The sequence below is a fragment of the Phalangium opilio genome, unplaced genomic scaffold (genome assembly GCF_054372755.1).
Source record: "Phalangium opilio isolate 3A_F unplaced genomic scaffold, DU_Popi_V2 ptg000031l_1, whole genome shotgun sequence".
Classification (NCBI taxonomy): domain Eukaryota; kingdom Metazoa; phylum Arthropoda; class Arachnida; order Opiliones; family Phalangiidae; genus Phalangium; species Phalangium opilio.
Genome location: NW_028324158.1, coordinates 6,945,782 through 6,963,675, shown reverse-complemented (window position 1 = coordinate 6,963,675; position 17,894 = coordinate 6,945,782). Strand labels below are relative to the sequence as shown.

The 17,894-nt window shown below is 37.5% G+C and overlaps 1 protein-coding gene across 5 annotated transcripts in view; it reads left to right on the top strand.

Moving 5' to 3' along the window:
• fus (epithelial splicing regulatory protein fusilli) overlaps positions 1-14,254 on the top strand; it is a 58,528-nt gene extending 44,274 nt beyond the window's left edge. For 3 of the 5 annotated variants that reach the window (XM_089869846.1, XM_089869850.1, XM_089869849.1), the window contains 8 exons: positions 5,867-5,921; positions 6,810-6,920; positions 7,795-7,970; positions 8,633-8,727; positions 8,795-9,022; positions 9,331-9,751; positions 9,865-10,133; positions 11,329-14,254. In XM_089869846.1, the coding sequence (XP_089725972.1) occupies positions 5,867-5,921; positions 6,810-6,920; positions 7,795-7,970; positions 8,633-8,727; positions 8,795-9,022; positions 9,331-9,751; positions 9,865-10,133; positions 11,329-11,487 (1,514 nt within the window). In that variant the 3' untranslated portion in view covers positions 11,488-14,254. The remainder of the gene's footprint in view (positions 1-5,866; positions 5,922-6,809; positions 6,921-7,794; positions 7,971-8,632; positions 8,728-8,794; positions 9,023-9,330; positions 9,752-9,864; positions 10,134-11,328) is intronic. The other 2 variants (XM_089869847.1, XM_089869848.1) reach the window with 2 other exon arrangements.
• The last annotated feature ends 3,640 nt before the right edge of the window (positions 14,255-17,894 follow it).

Below are 17,894 nucleotides of genomic sequence, written 5' to 3'. Positions count from 1 at the left end.
AGAGGTTCAATAGATTGCCCGTCGAGGTTTCTTGAGTGTTGTAACCACCAAAAGCTCTGGGGAACTGTTTTAAATGAGCGTGTAGATAAAGACTTGTAGTATCGAAACTTCAGACGATAAGAGGCCGGTAGCGTTTCTCGATGATTTTCGCAATGATTTTTATTTTCAATCATGGATACCGTTTATTATTGATTAGACCCCGGTTATTAAAGTTGAAAGAAGTTGATATTGCGACGTTAAGTCATTTTGTAAGCTAGTAAGACAATCCCGACACGTTTCAAACTTTGCAATTCTATAGTGTGCATATATTCCATAAGTATGACCAAGAAGTGATATCTAGTTTATCAGGGAGAAGGTATAAGATGCCCAAGTATTCGCGCGCCATAGTCCTAGTCCCCCTTTCAAAATACAAAGGGGGAACTAAAAGGAGGCCGGGTGCGTCGCGCTGACGTGAGTTTTCAAGAACCAATCAGATGCTGGTTGTAATTTAGAGGGGGGGGGTTAACTCCGGACCTACGTTTGGACTGGAGATAAAGCTGGAAATGTGGCGAATTTACATCTTCTCCCTAATAAACCAGATATCACTTCTTGATAAAAGTTGCCGATAATATAAACAATATAGGGTTATGAAGGTCGCGGGGTCAAATTGGTGAATATAATTAGCTTCAGTTGAATAGATCTGGCTGGTGATATTTCATCAACACTGTGACAACATATCATTATCGTCACCGACAGGATATGACATGGAAAATATTTGGTTTACTCATTAACATAACAATCTTATTTTTCTAACTATGTTATAACTACGTTTTTTGAGGATAAAAATTCAAAGTTTCCAATAACTTTTGACTGCTTGGTAAACCTATTGCCTAAGGACGCGTAACGGTTCAATATAAGTGTCATTTTAATATGCTCGAATGCTTGCAAACCAACAGATCAATAACGTATGATATCGGACCCTGCATGCTTGTCCGGAAAATGTTACATTTGATCTATTCGTACTAATCAATTATTTAATACATGGTTTTTAGACTAGGAGGATTGATATCATTTACACCAGGAGGCCAGGCTACTTTGTACCGCACTTTGTCCTCATAAGTAGCATTGCCTCCTGGTGTAAATGGTATCAATCATCCTAGTCTGAAAACTGTCTATATGGAAATCAATGGATTTGACTTTGGTTAGCTATGGTTGGGTGCATTGTGTAGGTGTTTACTATGGCCCAGTTTTCGTATTTAATAGTGACATATAATAACAGTTCACTCTTGTCAAACAGTGGAGCTATAGAGAGCCATGAGGAATGTTGTAGTGACGACACATCCTATACTATCTCTTACCTCAGTTCATGCAACCGCATTGGAAATCGCCAGCGTTTTGCGATACAATTTAGACTAGGAACATAGACATCACATCTCATTTGCTTCACAATAACTGAATTCACTATAATCATCCTAATGGGGCAGACGGTAGCATTAGCAAAAGTATATAATACTACTCTTCGAGAGAAGTGTACGACAAAGTGGGGTCATTGTAATATGATTCTTCGCAACATCATAACTAAAACTATTTGCCAAGACGCATGCATGCGCCTGTGCGTTTTTGTCCCACGTCAAGACAATCAACGTTTATGGGTTGATTGCTGAGGATTTAGTATACCAAACAGTTATAGAATTCACCCTAGCACGGGGAGATAGTTACCCATCTAAAGTTTGATGAACAGGAGAGCAAACAAAAAGGGTGAGCCTGGGACGAATCATGTTACACAAGAGGATATAGAGTGCCATCCTTCTTCTATTATCTCCTTACTAAATCGAATTACGTTATACGCGCATTGTTAAATTCTTTATGAATGACCCCCTTAAAATATTTAAATCGTTTGAGGTGTGATGGTGTATGTATGTGTCGTATATATAAAAGTTGCGTATCAACTTTCATCTTTACTGAAAAACTGGTGAAATGAAAATAGTCCTTGTGAAGGTAACCCGCTGGCACCCCTCTCTCTCTCGCTTAATAAATGCTCATGCACCCCTCGTGGCGGTGAAAGATAATTCAAATATGCATGGTGCGGTCTTGGTTGGTTTGCTGGTGGTGGTGCACTCGTGACAATAGCTTATTCTAGAATGTAGTTCCGGCAGAACCAGTTTCAATAAGGTCGTAACACCTGTAGGAAATTTATCTTATACTCCGAAGTTACCCCAAAGCCTAATCGTAAATCCGCGAAATGAATGCTCATTTTTATTTTTTTGCCCTTTTTCACGAAAACGGTGCGCGATAGTAATAAGTTGATACCTCATGGCTGGACATAGAACCAAACTTTCCTCTCGCTCAAATCCATTCATCTATCTGCGATAAATGTCTGGCACGTGTTATAGTTTATTTTTCCCGCCTTTATACCCGTTTTTCTTGAGTTTTAAGTTAATAAAGTGTCTATCTATATGCAGGGTTTTTCTGAAAGGTCTGTCATCAATTAGGGCAGTGTTCATTGGACGGTTTCAAGTTGAAAATGTTCTGTGATATTTTGTCGTCCGGGTCACCGTTTTCAAGTTTTGATTGAGTTAGCTTTGTTGTTCAAATTCTTAATTAAATTTAAGGGGTCAACCGTAAATCACCCCAATCGTAACTAGAAAATGGTGGCAGGGAAGGGACAAAAATGACATAGAACATTTTAAACTCAAAATCGTCGCCCAAAGAACATCCATCACCTTAATACCTGATGTTAGAAACTCCCTTTATGTTTAAATGCATTTACTTTCTTTGCAAACTCTTTGTATTGATACACTTGTATCCGGAATTATTTCAGTTTTATCAATAATTTTTAGGACTAAAAATGGGGGAGTTAGGCTTAGGATTTTAATGATTGAAGACTGACTTGAATTAGGCTTAGCTACTATTCCTAAATTGAGCACTGCATGTTCAATACTGTGGTATGCCTTTTTTATCTCATTAGAAATAATGGGACAAAAAGTAAAAGTTATTTCGTAAATTTCTTTTATACATTTTGAAGTTTTAAATTCTATTACAAAAGAATGCAGGATTATGCAAATTTATTGAATTTAAATGTCATTTTAGAAAGCGGTTTGCTAATAAAACCTGTATGGAATTATCAACTTTAATTAGCAATATATACCAGTCAAAATTAAAATATTATGACCATTTTGAGGATTTTTTTTTTAAGATATTTTAGAGTTTGTAAAAGAAGCTTGCACTTATTGAACCTTATAGAGTCTATTCCCCCCTTATTTTTTTCTTTTAAAATTCTTATTCAATCCACGAGTCTGGTATTTATTTCTCCCCTCCATCAGAGTATAAAATAAAAACCGGATTTAACTCTTTTTAATATAAACAGTTTTGTAGTCTCCATCAACCTGTTGTCGTTTGCCTTTTTGCTTCTGGCGGAACCTGTTTTAATTTTTTAACGTTCACCTCGTGAAATCTCTTCAAAGTTCTGTGAACTGCGCTCTAGACTCTCTATCTATCTCTTTTGAAAAGTCTCGCTACGTACGATTTAGGCTTTCATACCTGCATAGTTAAAATTTTGAGGGTGCAATTGTTTTAACTGGTAATATAAATTGCAAGCGCGTTTAGGCGAAACCCTTCTCAGGGTATAGATAAAGCATAAGTTTATAAGATATGTTCTATAAGTATGACACTTCCAATACTTCGTAATGTTAGAGACTTACAGCTCGAGCTATTTCGAGAACGATAAGCGAGTATTGACTACACGTGGTTAATTTTACAGTCCATCTAGTTCCTATTTAGCCTGTAATAAGCCTTTGACAGTGCCTCACCAGGCGTCGCTTTACGAGAATCTAGACCTACGTCACTTCGTGACAAGCTCCAGTTTGTAACCAGTGACAAACTTACGGAACATAACTTATGAACTTATGATTAAACGTATGACTTGAGAATTGACTACACTAGGTGGTTAATTTTGCAGTACTTCCATCCTATTATTATTTAGTCTGTACTAAGCCTTTGACAGCGCCTCACCAGGCGTCGCTTTACCTCGAATCTATGACTACGTCACTTCATGACAAGCTCCAATTTGTAACCAGTGACAAACTTATGGAACATATCTTATGAACGTATTCAAACTGATTTTTTAGTTTTAAAATATTGCCTTAATCCGTAACCATATAAGAAGAGGAAAACTGGTTTTCTTTCGATTCGGACAATTAACTCTAAAATGGATTCCCGGCTATAGTTTAACCGCTCGTAACCGCGTCGACCACTTTAAGATGCTTTGCGAGAAGATTTTAAATAGACGTCATAAAAAAATTCGAGAAATAAAAAATACGTATCCTACAGGTAGTAATGATCATTATGACAATATTTTATGATAGAGGGAACAGCGGGGAGAAAGATTTAATATATACAGTGGAATCTTTTCGGGTTAATATAATGAACTTGAATTTAATAAAGGGGATGAGACTGTGCTTCTCGTACGGAACATGAATTTTTAATGTTAGATTTTTTTTAAATTAGTGGTACTAGCTATTACAAACGTTTTGTACTTGTTCTATATTAGGTTTTCAATATGGTGGTGATGAGTGGTTTATTTATGTCAGGTGACCTTTGGGGGCAAGGAGTATACCTGTCACCTGATATCGTGGCACTACAACCACTGTACAGTTTTCAAAAGATTGTTTTCTCGTCGTTACCCCAAGTGTTACCAAACCATTCAGGACTGTTTTTAACCCGCTTAGTTTCTGACACTATCTATATAGTCTGTATGATTCTTTCCTCTGTATTGCTATATACTTCAAGTTATGAACTAGTAGAAGGGTGATAACAACCATAAGTTTATAAGATATGTTCCATATGTATGACAGTACCTATACCTCGCAATGCAGCCAATGCTAGAGACTTACAGCTCGAGCTAGTTCGAGAACGACAAGCGAGTATTGAAGTCCTACACTCGGTGGTTAATTTCGCAGTCCATCTAGTCCTATTTTGTCTGTACTAAGCTGACTTTGACAGCGCCTCACCAGGCGTCGTATGACCTACCTCAATCACTTCATGACAAGCTCCAGTTTGTAACAAGTGACAAACTTATGGCCAACATATCTTATGAACTTATGTTCCAACAAAGAGAAGTATTATATACTTCTGCGGTACTACTAAATAGATGCTAAATAATTTTAACAAAAACAATCTGGATTCCTGGAAAGTTAAAAAGGTCGATAGTTTCTTGAAGTCAAGGGTGTTTACTCTTTTATTTATTAGAAGTATTAGTTTTTATGATATGCCTCTTCTGAGAATTGTTTTATTGAATTGGGGTTAAAATCTTATTTCAAACACGCGTGCAGACAAACAAGATTTCTGGTTTTACGTTTGTTATTTTAAAATCATTCAAGCTTGCGAAAATAATAGAAAAATAAGCCAAGCCGAAGGTTTTAAATGTTATTTTTTTAATGTCTCAATCTGGTTGAATGCATGCGCTGACTTCGAAAAGATTGTAAAGATTTCATTGCGTAATGATACATAAATGTTTTCCCCGTTTCAAAAACTTCCTTACGGCGTTTCCTTTACCCTTAAACTTTACGGTTCCTTCCCCCTAAATCTCTAAATTTAAACGTCGATCATTAGAGGTCCCCATTCTCAGGGGGGAACCTCGAAATTATTAAGCGATTCACTTGACAGGCGACCTCAACGCGGGGGTCGATGCTCGATGTTCTAGATTAATGGCAATTATATATTAATTTAATTTAATGTTCTTAGGTTAATACGAATATCGTGCTTCCATGGCTTAAAATTTCAGCTTGATTAGGCGCGTTTTGGCTTGAACTTCAGCCTTGAGCATTAATCATTCATTATTAAATATTATATTTAATTGATTTTTTGTTTTTCGTTTGTTTAATTGCAGGTCATGAATTTAAAGAACCAGAAGTGATAAACCTACGTCTAGATCCTGGTATTTGGTAAGTGTTTCATTGCCCTTGTCTTATCTTACGCTTAAGTTTAAGATGAAGCATTTGGTCGATTGATTTTTAAGAGAGTTGAAACCATGAACAGTTTCCTGTCTAAACACTTAATAGTCTCTGGACCCACCGCCGCATTATAATGTTTTTAAGAACCTAATATTTTCCAAATTCAATAAAACAATGCTAAAATGATACTGGTCTGGAATAGGCCGATCAGGGGAGGGGGTTCGAGGACCCAACTTTAACGAACTCAACCAAACTACTTTTAATGAACCTTCCCCTAGTGTTGGCATAAGTATATAATACTTCTCGTGGAGAGAAGTCTACCACAAAGCGGGTGGGGGTAATTGTAACATGATTCTTCCCAACATCATCAAAACATTTATTATATCAAGGTAACTAAACATCATTACTCTATTAGCGCTGCCTAACTATTTGCTAAGGCGCATGCGCTTGTGCGTTTTTGTCCCACGTCAAAACAATCAACGTTTGTGGGTTGATTGCTGAGGGTTTAGTACCAAACAGTTATAAAATTCACCCTGCACGGTGCGATGCCCAGCTGAAGTTAAATGAGCTGGAGAGCAAACAGAAAAGGTGCATGAGCCTGGGAAGAATCATGTTACATAACTAAAGTATTAAGAGGATACAGAGTGTCATCCTTCTTCTATTATCCCCTTCTGAAGTTACTGAAGTTTGGTCAAATTCGGTGTCGAATTGTAACTGTGTATAAAGAACAGACAAACAAACATACTAACAAAGAAACCACTATATAAGCTATATGGTACCTCGATTATAACCAAGCTATTGTCGAAACATCGTTACACCCTAGCCACAATTGTTATTTTAATTTCAATTAAATTCTAATAGATAATCTTTCATTTGCAGTAGTAAAAATGAAGTGGTGGACAGCAATACAGTGGTCAGAGCTCGAGGTCTACCTTGGCAGTCGTCCGATCAAGATATTGCCAAGTTCTTCCGGGGTCTCAACATTGTCAAGTACGAATTTTGTTTATCTTTATTATTTACTGGGAAATTACCACCACGAGTGTTCTCTTTGGGATTTAAATAAATATCCTGTAAAATACACCCAAATTTATTACTTGACCTTCCTGGTGAAGTTTAGACTTCAGTTAATGGCGCTTATCAATGATTTGTCATTAACTCGAGACCAATGAAGGGGTGTATAAATATACAGTATAAATTGTGCGCATATCTTGTAGAATTTCGTAGAAATGGTTTGATTTCTTTTCCATTTGACGTTGTAATATATAGAACACTCGTCCTTCAGTATGTCTTTTTATCAAGAAAGAAAAAAAAACCTAGATAAACTGTATCTTATTCATTTTAATCTAGACTTACCCATATATAAAAAATTGTCCTGTGGAAACAATTACTTCGTATCTAACACAACCTGATTACTTAGTCTGCCTACATAAATAACAATTTACACTATGTCTTCTTAGTTCCTAAACTTATCACCAGGTTATTTGAATTAATGTCAAATTTGGCGCTGACATCGGTCTTTTGTCAGAAGAAAACGCCTTAAAGGGGTGTTTCTTACAAAAAGGGGGGTTGGTGAATCAATCGGGACAAGATATAGACATTTTTATATCGATATTTTTATGATTTTGATCCACTTGACAATAAGGGGGTGCAATGTTCAATTACATAGTCATCCAAAGATACCATTGTAATTGGCAGTTGAAATTACCTTGTCTGCCATGTACCACGCTCAGAAAAAGTTTGGGTTTAGTTACAGGCCTAATGTGGATTATAATGGGTTCGTTTTTTCTGCAGCGAGGTTACTTGTTCTTTGAAGTGTTTTAAAACTAACTTAGGGTTGTTTTTGTGTCTTTCTTCTTTTCTCTAGGGGTGGTGTAGCTCTGTGTCTAAGCGCACAAGGAAGACGTAATGGTGAAGCCCTTGTAAGGTTCGTTAATCAAGAACATAGAGACATGGCTCTCAAACGACACAAGCACCATATTGGTCAAAGGTACATCGAAGTATACAGAGCAACTGGCGAGGATTTCGTTAATGTAGCTGGAGGTAAGTCGTAATCTTGGTCTATTTCTTTCATTTTTGCGATATGTCTGTCTTACTATTCAGGCCCGTAGCCACGGGGCGCACCAGGGGGCAATTCCCCCTTAAATAAGATTTAGGTTTGCACCTAAATGCCTTACTATTGCGTAACTTTATGAAATACTTGAAAGGACTTGTACTTTTGCGAAAAACAAAACAGTTTTTTCATCAAGTAGCCGGTAAACTAATTTGAGGTGGTAGCTCTGTAGATTTCGGTGGGCTTATTTTAAATTAATTTATTTCGTGATTAGTACTTGAAATACCAGCTTAAACGTGGTTTAAGGGTAATACCCAATCTACGTGGCTGTAATCAAGCCGTATTTAGTCGAGGGTTTTCGCAAATGTTTGAATTTTGATAAGGGGAAGAGACCTAATTCCCTTCTTTTTTTTCTGTACGATGCGGGACCATCTTGGCTTATCTACCCTTCGTCATAGTAATCAACCTGTCAAACGTTTAGCTATCTTCTAAAGAATAGTTTTTAATTTGTTCTCTATAACTTATACTTAGACCCACCCGATCACCTTTATACATTGATTAAATATTATCTATTGAAAGTGTATTATATTTCGTTATATAACTTATTATTGCGATTTTGAAAAATTAAAAAAATAAACTTCTTTCTGTGCAGGAAGTAATAATGAAGCCCAAGCCTTTTTGTCCAAGGGTGGTCAAGTGATAGTTCGCATGCGTGGTTTACCATATGATTGCACTGCGAAACAAGTCGTAAGTGTCCCATTATTAATTATATACTATATTTGACCGCGCCTAACTTGCTTCGACGTCTGATTAGACGGAGTTTTTCATCAATGGTACTCCCGGTTGTGACGTCATGGATGGCGAAGATGGTGTACTCTTTGTACGCAAACCCGATGGCCGAGCGACAGGGGATGCCTTTGTTTTATTCGAAACTGAAGAAATGGCGCAAAGGGCATTGGCAAAACACCGCGAAGTTATTGGTGCCCGATACATCGAGCTTTTCCGTAGTACCACTGCCGAAGTGCAACAGGTATTTACTGCTGTAATAACCCTTTTCATCTTTCTTTTGGCTTGTTTTGTAAAAATGTGTTGTCCGTGTTATGGCTTGGTGGCAATTGGCTGGTCAGCCGGTTGTCAGGTAGCCCGGGACTTAGAGTCTCCGCTAGGGAAATCTAATTTCCTATGTGGTGCTGAAGTAACTCGAATACTAAATTTCAAGATTCCTCTGCTTGGATTAATCACTATGGTTAATTCTGAAAACTGGGTCTCTTACAGTTGCTTAAATGTGAAAAAACTCTTAGGGGGTTTGTTTGTGAAGTCGTTGGGTATTTTGTCTATTTGAATCAATAGGTTTTAAACAGAAGTATGGACCCGCGTACGTACGAACAGCCACAGCCTTTGATAGCAAACCTTCCGCAAGTACCTTTAATTCCACTGCCGAACGGATCTCGCAAGGATTGTATCAGATTAAGAGGTCTTCCATACGAAGCTCAAGTGGAGCACATCCTAGAATTTCTCGGAGAACACGCGAAAAACATAGTCTTCCAGGGCGTACACATGGTCTACAATGCTCAGGGACAACCATCTGGTGAAGCCTTTATCCAGATGGATTCTGAACAGTCCGCTTACTTGTCCGCGCAACAAAGACATCATCGTTACATGGTCTTTGGCAAGAAGCAACGATACATCGAGGTCTTCCAATGTTCAGTTGATGATATGAATCTAGTACTTACAGGCGGAATTCCTCTTCAGAGGCAACTGTTATCTCCAGGTTCGTTTTTCAATTTATTTTTCTAAGATAACCTTTAAGAACATTTCAAGGTCATGATGGCGCGGTTTTACTGAACTATTTAACTAATGCATTGAGACATTACATATTTTCAGGAGGAGGCGGAGCACCTGGATCTATGCTCCCTCCACCATACGGTTCCTACCCTTATGTGCAACAACCTCCAGTCCTGTCTCCGGTGGCATCCTTGCAACCAAGACTACCAACATACTACTCGCCCATATTCTACTGGCCTTACCCGAGTCCACCGGTCTCACCTACCACGTATTATCCCCACTCCGGTCCGACTATGGTAATCATGCGTGGCATACCGTTTTCTGCCTCTGTCTCTGATATTATCTCCTTCTTCCGGGGCTTCATCGAGGTTAGGCTGGCTTTACTAACCCTTGGCTCACTTCTCATTTACCATTTTTATAACAACAGAAAAGCTATTAGCCAAGGTCTAAGCTGCAAGTTTCTTTAGATCGCGCTGGTTATTAATTTTAGAGGTCCTTAATCATAAAGACTATAGCCATCAGGGAATAATTGAGGTTTCTAAATTGGAGCTTAGCCTTTGTTGTAATTTTTCTGTTGTCTGTTTTTATTTTGCACTTCTAACAATTAATTATTAAGGTATCTTCTAAAATGGTGATGCCTTTTCATCAGGCATAGTGTCAAATCTGTACCTTTCTTGTAACTAAGCCTTAACAATGTTGCGATCCTAGCACATTCAGGGACCCCAACTCAGGGACACTGGGGTCCCTGATTGTGCTACAGCAAAGTCTTAGCATGGATGAAGAATGCGCGTGAGGAAATTTGTTTTCACGCTATAGGATAGGCAACTCCCTATCTCGAACGACAGCTTATTCTGTATATACTCTGTTACAGCATCGGTTGTCAGCACGCTCAAAGCTAGGTCTCTATGTAACGTAGTCTTGTACGTGCTTCAAGAGACCAAAAAAACTTGAGGATCTTCAGGATTTTAATATCCGCGAGTTTTTAGTCTCTTGACAGCACGTACAAAGCAACGTTACGTAGAGACCTAGCTTTGAGCGTGCTGACAACCGATGTTGTAACAGAGTGTATACAGAATAAGCTGTCGTTCGAGATAGGGAGTTGCCGATCCTGTAGAGTGAAGACAAATTTCCTCACGCGCATTCTTTATCCATGGTCTTAGTGTTACAGCAAAGTCTTAGTGTAGTTGAAGGTTTTGGTCCTTGGGCTTTTGTTTCTTAAGTACTTTAGCTGAAGGTCATCTGGTGAAAGTTGGTTTGTCTATGGTGGAGTGCAAAGCAAACCTTTGAAACAAAACATATTTTTCCTCGTGGCACAGCCAGGGACACTGGGGTCCCTGATTGTGCCACAGCAAAGTCTTAGTGTAGTTGGAAGGTTTTTGGTCCTTGGGCTTTTGTTTCTTAAGTACTTTAGCTTAAGGTCATCTGGTGAAGTTGGTTTGTCTATGGTGGAGTGCAAAGCAAAGCTTTGGAAAGAAACGACGTATTTTTTTCAGAAATTTATTTTATAAGCAAATACCTAATAGGGTTTTAAAGGTTCCTAACGAAAACAAAATCGTATTTTAGCTAAGCCCCGAATGTATACAAATGCAACGCAACGGCGATGGTAGACCAAATGGTGAAGCATTGGTTACCTTTCCAAGTCGAATTGACGCGGAGCGTGCCATTCAAGAGAAAAATCGACAAAATTTGGGAACACGCTACGTAGAACTTTTTATGGCATAAAGAAATAAATATTTGTGGCTCTTCTTTCTTTTTTTTTTTTAACTGAAACCAAAACTATTTTGCCATTTTGTGATTATTAATAATAGTAAGTCGCGTTGATAAAATAAAAAAACCGCGACGAGAACTTAAAAAAAAACGAAATGAAAACGACGGGAAGAAAACAAAGGAAATGTTCTCACAATTCGTATTTCCCGCGCTTTTTTTTTCTGTCAACCAATGAGAAATCTCTACATCAAAAAACGGACTGTGATTGGTCACAGGTGCTAATCTTGGGTAAAGAATAAGCAAATGATACCCAGGGGATTTTTCATCAACCAACAAACCAATCAATCAAGTTTTCAGCAAATAGTACTAGAAAATGTCAAAATCAAAATTTATATTTTTTGAGAAAGAAAATATATTTCGATGTATTTTATTTTTTTATATAAAAGATAAACAAAATGACCAGTGGAAATTAATCACAGTTAAATGTGATTTAGAAAGAAAATTTTATTGCATTTTATTCTTACTATTAATTAATAAAACTTGATTATTATATAACTGACGCTACTTTAAAAACTAGTAGATGAATATGACCCCCTTTTTTTTTTAATTAGTTAACCAGATAAATTATAACTGGTTGAAAAACTATTGAGAAAAAAACAACACTATTTTGTTTTACGTACGTTTTTGACTATTTCATCCTAACTTTTTTATATCGATCCCCACATTAGGAACATTATGATTTCCACATATCAAAGCCCAGCATTTTCCCAGCACTTTACGTTACCCCCCCCCCAATCCCCCAATTAATTTATTATTTAGTAAGGTTGTGTTCAGTTATAAATCCATACACACACATTCCAATTATTATAATTATTTTTTTTATGAAATGTTAAGAATAAACGTATTAATTAATTAAATTAAATAATGATTAATTACATTACATTCCATACATAAACATTCCAAAATATATTAAAATGAAATCTTTTATATTAAATATTTTTACATTGTTATACAAATATTAATAAATAAATTAAAATGAGATTAAATTAAATTAAAGAATGAATAGTTTATCTCATTTTAATTGTGCCTTAAAATTAATTAACGCAGAAAATGTTTGTTAAGTCCCGCACGTAGTTTAATTTGATTAAAATGAAATTAGATAATCAAAAATTTGGAAAAAAAAACTTGCGAGTAGTTTTTTACTTTTACGTTTAATCTTTTATATTAATATTTATATATTAAATATAATACGAGTGTAAATTAGTTAATGATTAAAAACTTAAAGCACTCTTTATTAATTAAAATTTTTCTTAATTATTCGCGATAATTAATTCCGTTATAATAATTTTTTTAATTATTGACGTCATTATCGTGAAAAATATATTTTTTTCTTTTAGTTATTATGCCTGAGATTATAACTTAAAAAATTTACTCTTAAAAATTTGATTTTTTTTAGAGCAGTAAGATTAAAAATGTTAATTTAACATAACACCTCGTTTCTTCAATATAGAGCTAGGTTTTATTATAATAATGTTTATTTGAGCTTTTTTTTGTTTAGAAATTAAGAAAATAGAAAAAGAGGCACATGCAATATTTTTTCCGCCCCATTTTGTGTTTCTGGACATTTTTAGACAAATTTATGAGAATCTTAAAAAAAAAAAACAATTGTAAAATTTAATTATTATTTTTTTAATTATTATACTAATTATCCGTCCAATATTAATACATACATTTTTTGTACGTTACATTAATCACGAGAAAGAAAAACAAACTAAACATTCCTAAAAAGTGCCTTCTTTTTTACGAATACTAATGAATTGTTAAATTTTTACGTAACGTAACGTAACGTTGTGATTTTTCGTGAATATTATAATTCCGAACCTATCTCCTACATGTTAGCCTAATTGTTTTGTGTATGTTAGTCGTTAAAAAAACAATCAAACGCATTTATGTGTTTATGCTCATTCCATTTATTAACTAATACCCCCTATTAACGAACGAAGAAAAAACATACAGTGCAACTATGTATTGCTATTTTTTAAGGTTAATACTATAGAAACCCGCGTTACATACATTAATCATGTGTTTTTTAGCATTAATATATGCCTAGTCTATGCGTGATTATACTTGCCTAATGATAATACATAATTATATAACTTCGTTAGCCAATATCTTCCAAAATATTTTTAATTATTTCTTAGGCAATATTAGTATATCAAGTGAAATATTCTTGACTAATACCAAAATGTGCCTGAATAGTATTTAATAGCTAAACCAAGCTAGGCGAGAAAAGTATTAATAAAAAAAATAAGTAGAAAGGATAATAGTGTTGACTAAAGTTATATGATAGAAAGAATAACTACAGTTTTTCTTTTCGCATGTTTTGGTGTAAAAAAGCTTCCAATGTTATTGGAAAAATTATAGAATGATAATGAAAAGATGAAATATGGAAAGGAAATGTCGGCCTCATAAGTTGGCAGACGATAAAACTGCCCCCATCGCCTTAAAAAGCTGTATTACTATCAACTCTAATAAATAAATAAATAAAACCAAATAAAATAAATCGTAATTTTATTTGTTTCGGATCGGAGAGTTTGTTTTGGGTCTTAAGCAACTTGTTGCCAATGATAATTGTTTCGTCTGTGAGAAGTTGTAATTGTTTTTGTTTCTATAGTTCGGCCTCATAAGTTGGCAGACGATAAAACTGCCCCCATCGCCTTAAAAAGCTGTATTACTATCAACTCTAATAAATAAATAAATAAATAAAACCAAATAAAAGAAATCGTAATTTTATTTATTTCGGAGAGTTTGTTTTGGGTCTTAAGCAACTTGTTGGCAATTATAATTGGTTCTGCGAGAAGTTGTAACTTGTAGTTGTTTTTGTTTCTAGTTCGTTCAGTGCATTTACGGATTAATTAATAATAATAATAATATTTATTTCGCAAAAATAATTCGCTGGCAACCACAGAGGCAAGCCTATATGTGGTGGTTACCGGGACAAAACGAGACAACAATAAAGAGAACTATACAGAAAAAAAAAAATTAAATATATAAATAAAATTACAAATTTTCACGTAACCAATTATTGAAGACAAAATTAGACACTAGAGACCGAAATCGTGGTATTGAAAGTGTACAATTTTGACGAATGTCGCAGGGCAGGCTATTCCACAATCGTACTATTCGGTAGAAATACGAGTTCTTTAAGGCCAGACATCTTGCGTATGGGACGAAGTAGGTGGGGACAGAATGCCTCGAGCTAACTCGGACAAAATCATCTAGATCAAAGAACGGAGATCGCGCAAGCCTAAGAAACGTCACTAAGTCAGACACGTCGCGGCGAGTCGTTAATGGTAAGAGATGGAGATTCTGTAGACGCCTAGCATACGGGATGTGATTTGGTTTTCCTGGTCTGGGTGACTTCAAGTAGAAACTCGTGAAACGGCGCTGGACACCCTCAAGAGAAGCAATGTCCTTCTTTAAGTAAGGGTTCCACACCGGAGTAGCATACTCTAGGACAGGTAGGCACATAGATCGATAAAGGGTGATAGACGCTTTGGAGTAACCGGAGGTTCGACGAATCAGACCACACAGACGTTGCGCTCGATTTCTAGCGCGAGTGACATTAGAGGACCAACTTAAATCGCTTGATATCTGGACACCTAGGAGTTTCATGGAGACAACGCGATTTAATGGAACGCTCTGTATAAAATAGTGAACGTTATCCCTTGGGCTCCGTCGAGAGATGACCATAAAACAACACTTATTGATGTTAAGGGAGATGTTGTTAGCAAGGCCCCACGTGAAGATATTGTTAATGTTATTTTGCAATGTCAGTTGGTCCGCCGGGGATCGTATAGCTAGAGATATGTAACTATCATCGGCATATTGATACAAGGAACAGTCCTCGGAGAGTGCACCCGGCAAGTCTGACACAAATAGGTTGAACAACAGAGGTCCAAGAATGGAACCCTGTGGAACCCCAGAGAGGACAGGGCGACACTGACTAAATTCGCCACGGTAGACGACACGTTGAGAGCGGTTAGCCAGAAAATCCTGAAGCCAGCGAAGAACCACACCAGATACCCCAGCCTTCTCCAGCTTGAAAATCAATCTCTTGTGACACACTGAATCGAAAGCTTTTGACCAGTCGAAAGACACAACGTGTATGTCTGGGGGGTTACGTTCATCCAACGTGGAGGCCCAGTTATGAAAGGATTGCAAAAGCTGTTGAGTGCAAGATCGTCCCTGCCTGAATCCAAACTGGGAAGCAGGAATTAAATTGTTCTCTTCAAGATAACCGCTCAGTTTCTCCGCTATTATCGCCTCCAAGAGCTTCCCAATTACCGATGTAAGAGATATCGGACGATAGTTCGAAATATTATTTCTCTTTCCTGATCCTTTAAAAACCGGAACAACGTTCGCAAGCTTCCATCCCGAAGGAAGAGCCGATAACGAAAGAGATTTATTGTAAAATTGCACCAAGGGGTCGATTATAGCCGGCGCCATCGCCTGGAGAAGTCGAGGAGTGATGCCATCTGGTCCACAAGCAGAACCAGTCTTTAAACGCGACAAGGCACGAGCGACGTCTAACGAATCAATGGATTCCAAGGTGAAGCATCTGCCAGTTGATGGCAAAGTGGGTAGCATCAAATTTAGGTCCGGCGCAATGAAACTTCGGTAAAAGAAGTCACCGAAAGCAGCGGCTATAGCCCGAGGACACGACAGTTGACCATTCGAAACCACAAATGATGACGGTGGAGGTAATTGCGATTTCGATCGAACAAAACTCCAAAAGCGTTTCGGATAAGTTGCTAGGGTGTCATGCAAGTTGGAGAGAAACGCATCATAAGCTTCTCTTGTTTTCTTTCGAAGTGCATTATTAAAGCTCTTGTACTTAAGCCAATCAGAGGGTTTGCCAGTCTTCTTGGCCTTATTGAAAAGGGAACCTTTCTTGTGGCTCTGGTGAACAAGATCACCGGTAATCCAAGGGCAGCGCTTTTTACCGCGCAGCGTTACAGATGGGATGTTATCCCTCACGCAGGCCCAAAAGATATCAAGCCAATTCTGCCATATCTCATCGATATCGTCAGTAGTATAGACCAAATCCCACGGTGCATATCGTATAGTATTACGTAGATACCCCAGATCTAGGTTCTTATAGTTCAGGATGGTACGATTCACAGTCTGGGTAAATCTTTTAGGTATGTTAAGAGAACCAACAATCGCTAAGTGGTCGCATCCAGGAAGATTGTCTCTAGTCGTAGTCTCATTTAAAAAACGTAAATCGTTTATGAAGACCAAATCCAGAATGTGATCGCCCCGGGTGGCGGTAGTAACCGTTTGTTCAAGACCAAGGCCAAGGATTGTGTCGCAGAAAAGTTGTTCCTCAGCAGTACGAGGCGATGGATCCGACCAAGAAATATGTAAATTGAAATCACCCATCAAAAGGAAAACATCATGCGGCGGGAGTGTCTCATGTAAAAATCCCAAAAGGTCGCACAAAGATACCATGTAAGCCAAGGAAGACCTTGGAGGTCGGTAGACGCATCCAGTGACAGCAGTGCGAGTGCCACATGTGAAGAGAGCGAATACCGCTTCCAAAGGTGTGCCATCCTCAGCGACAAGTCTTTCCTCTGGGATGTCTATTGGTACAGGAAGAAGGGTGTCATGTATCGCCAGTAGGACTCCACCACCCCTCTTCGGGCGATCTCGTCGAAAAGTAACATAGTTGGACGGAAATAGCTCAGAGTCCAGTACCGTCCCATCAAGCCATGTTTCCGTGAGGCCAATCACGTCGTACTGTATTGAATTCAATAGGGACAAATCCTGCAATTTATTGCGGACACTTCGAACGTTAGAATGCAGGTATGTGACTGTCCTCGAACGTTGCAGAGTCAACGGAGAAGAACGGGAACTATCTGATTGTGAGTCATGGATGGAGAAAAACGAGTCACTAAATGCAGGCAAGGAGCACATTGGACAAAGGTATGGTTCATCAGAGGAACCAAGACGGCGATATTCTACACGTTGCATGTTAACGCATTTCGCATGAAACCATCGCTGGCAAGAAGCACCTTCACAGAAAAGCGCCATCTGGTTATCCAAAACTGGTTTTTGGCAATGACCGCAAGGCCATTTAACATTGAGAGGAGGGCCAGGATTAAGTTCAATATCACCACAAGAACCGATGGCATCGAAACGGACCGCTATCAAATTGGGTATGGTACAAGCGATCGCGTAGAAGGGTAATAGCGTCGGGAGCGAGCGTTGCAGAACAGCGTTTGTTGGTTTAATTGATACAATTCCCTGTATTACTATCAACTCTAATAAATAAATAAATAAATAAATAAATAAAGCCAAATAAAATAAATCGTAAATAATTTTATTTGTTTCGGAGAGTTTGTTTTGGGTCTTAAGCA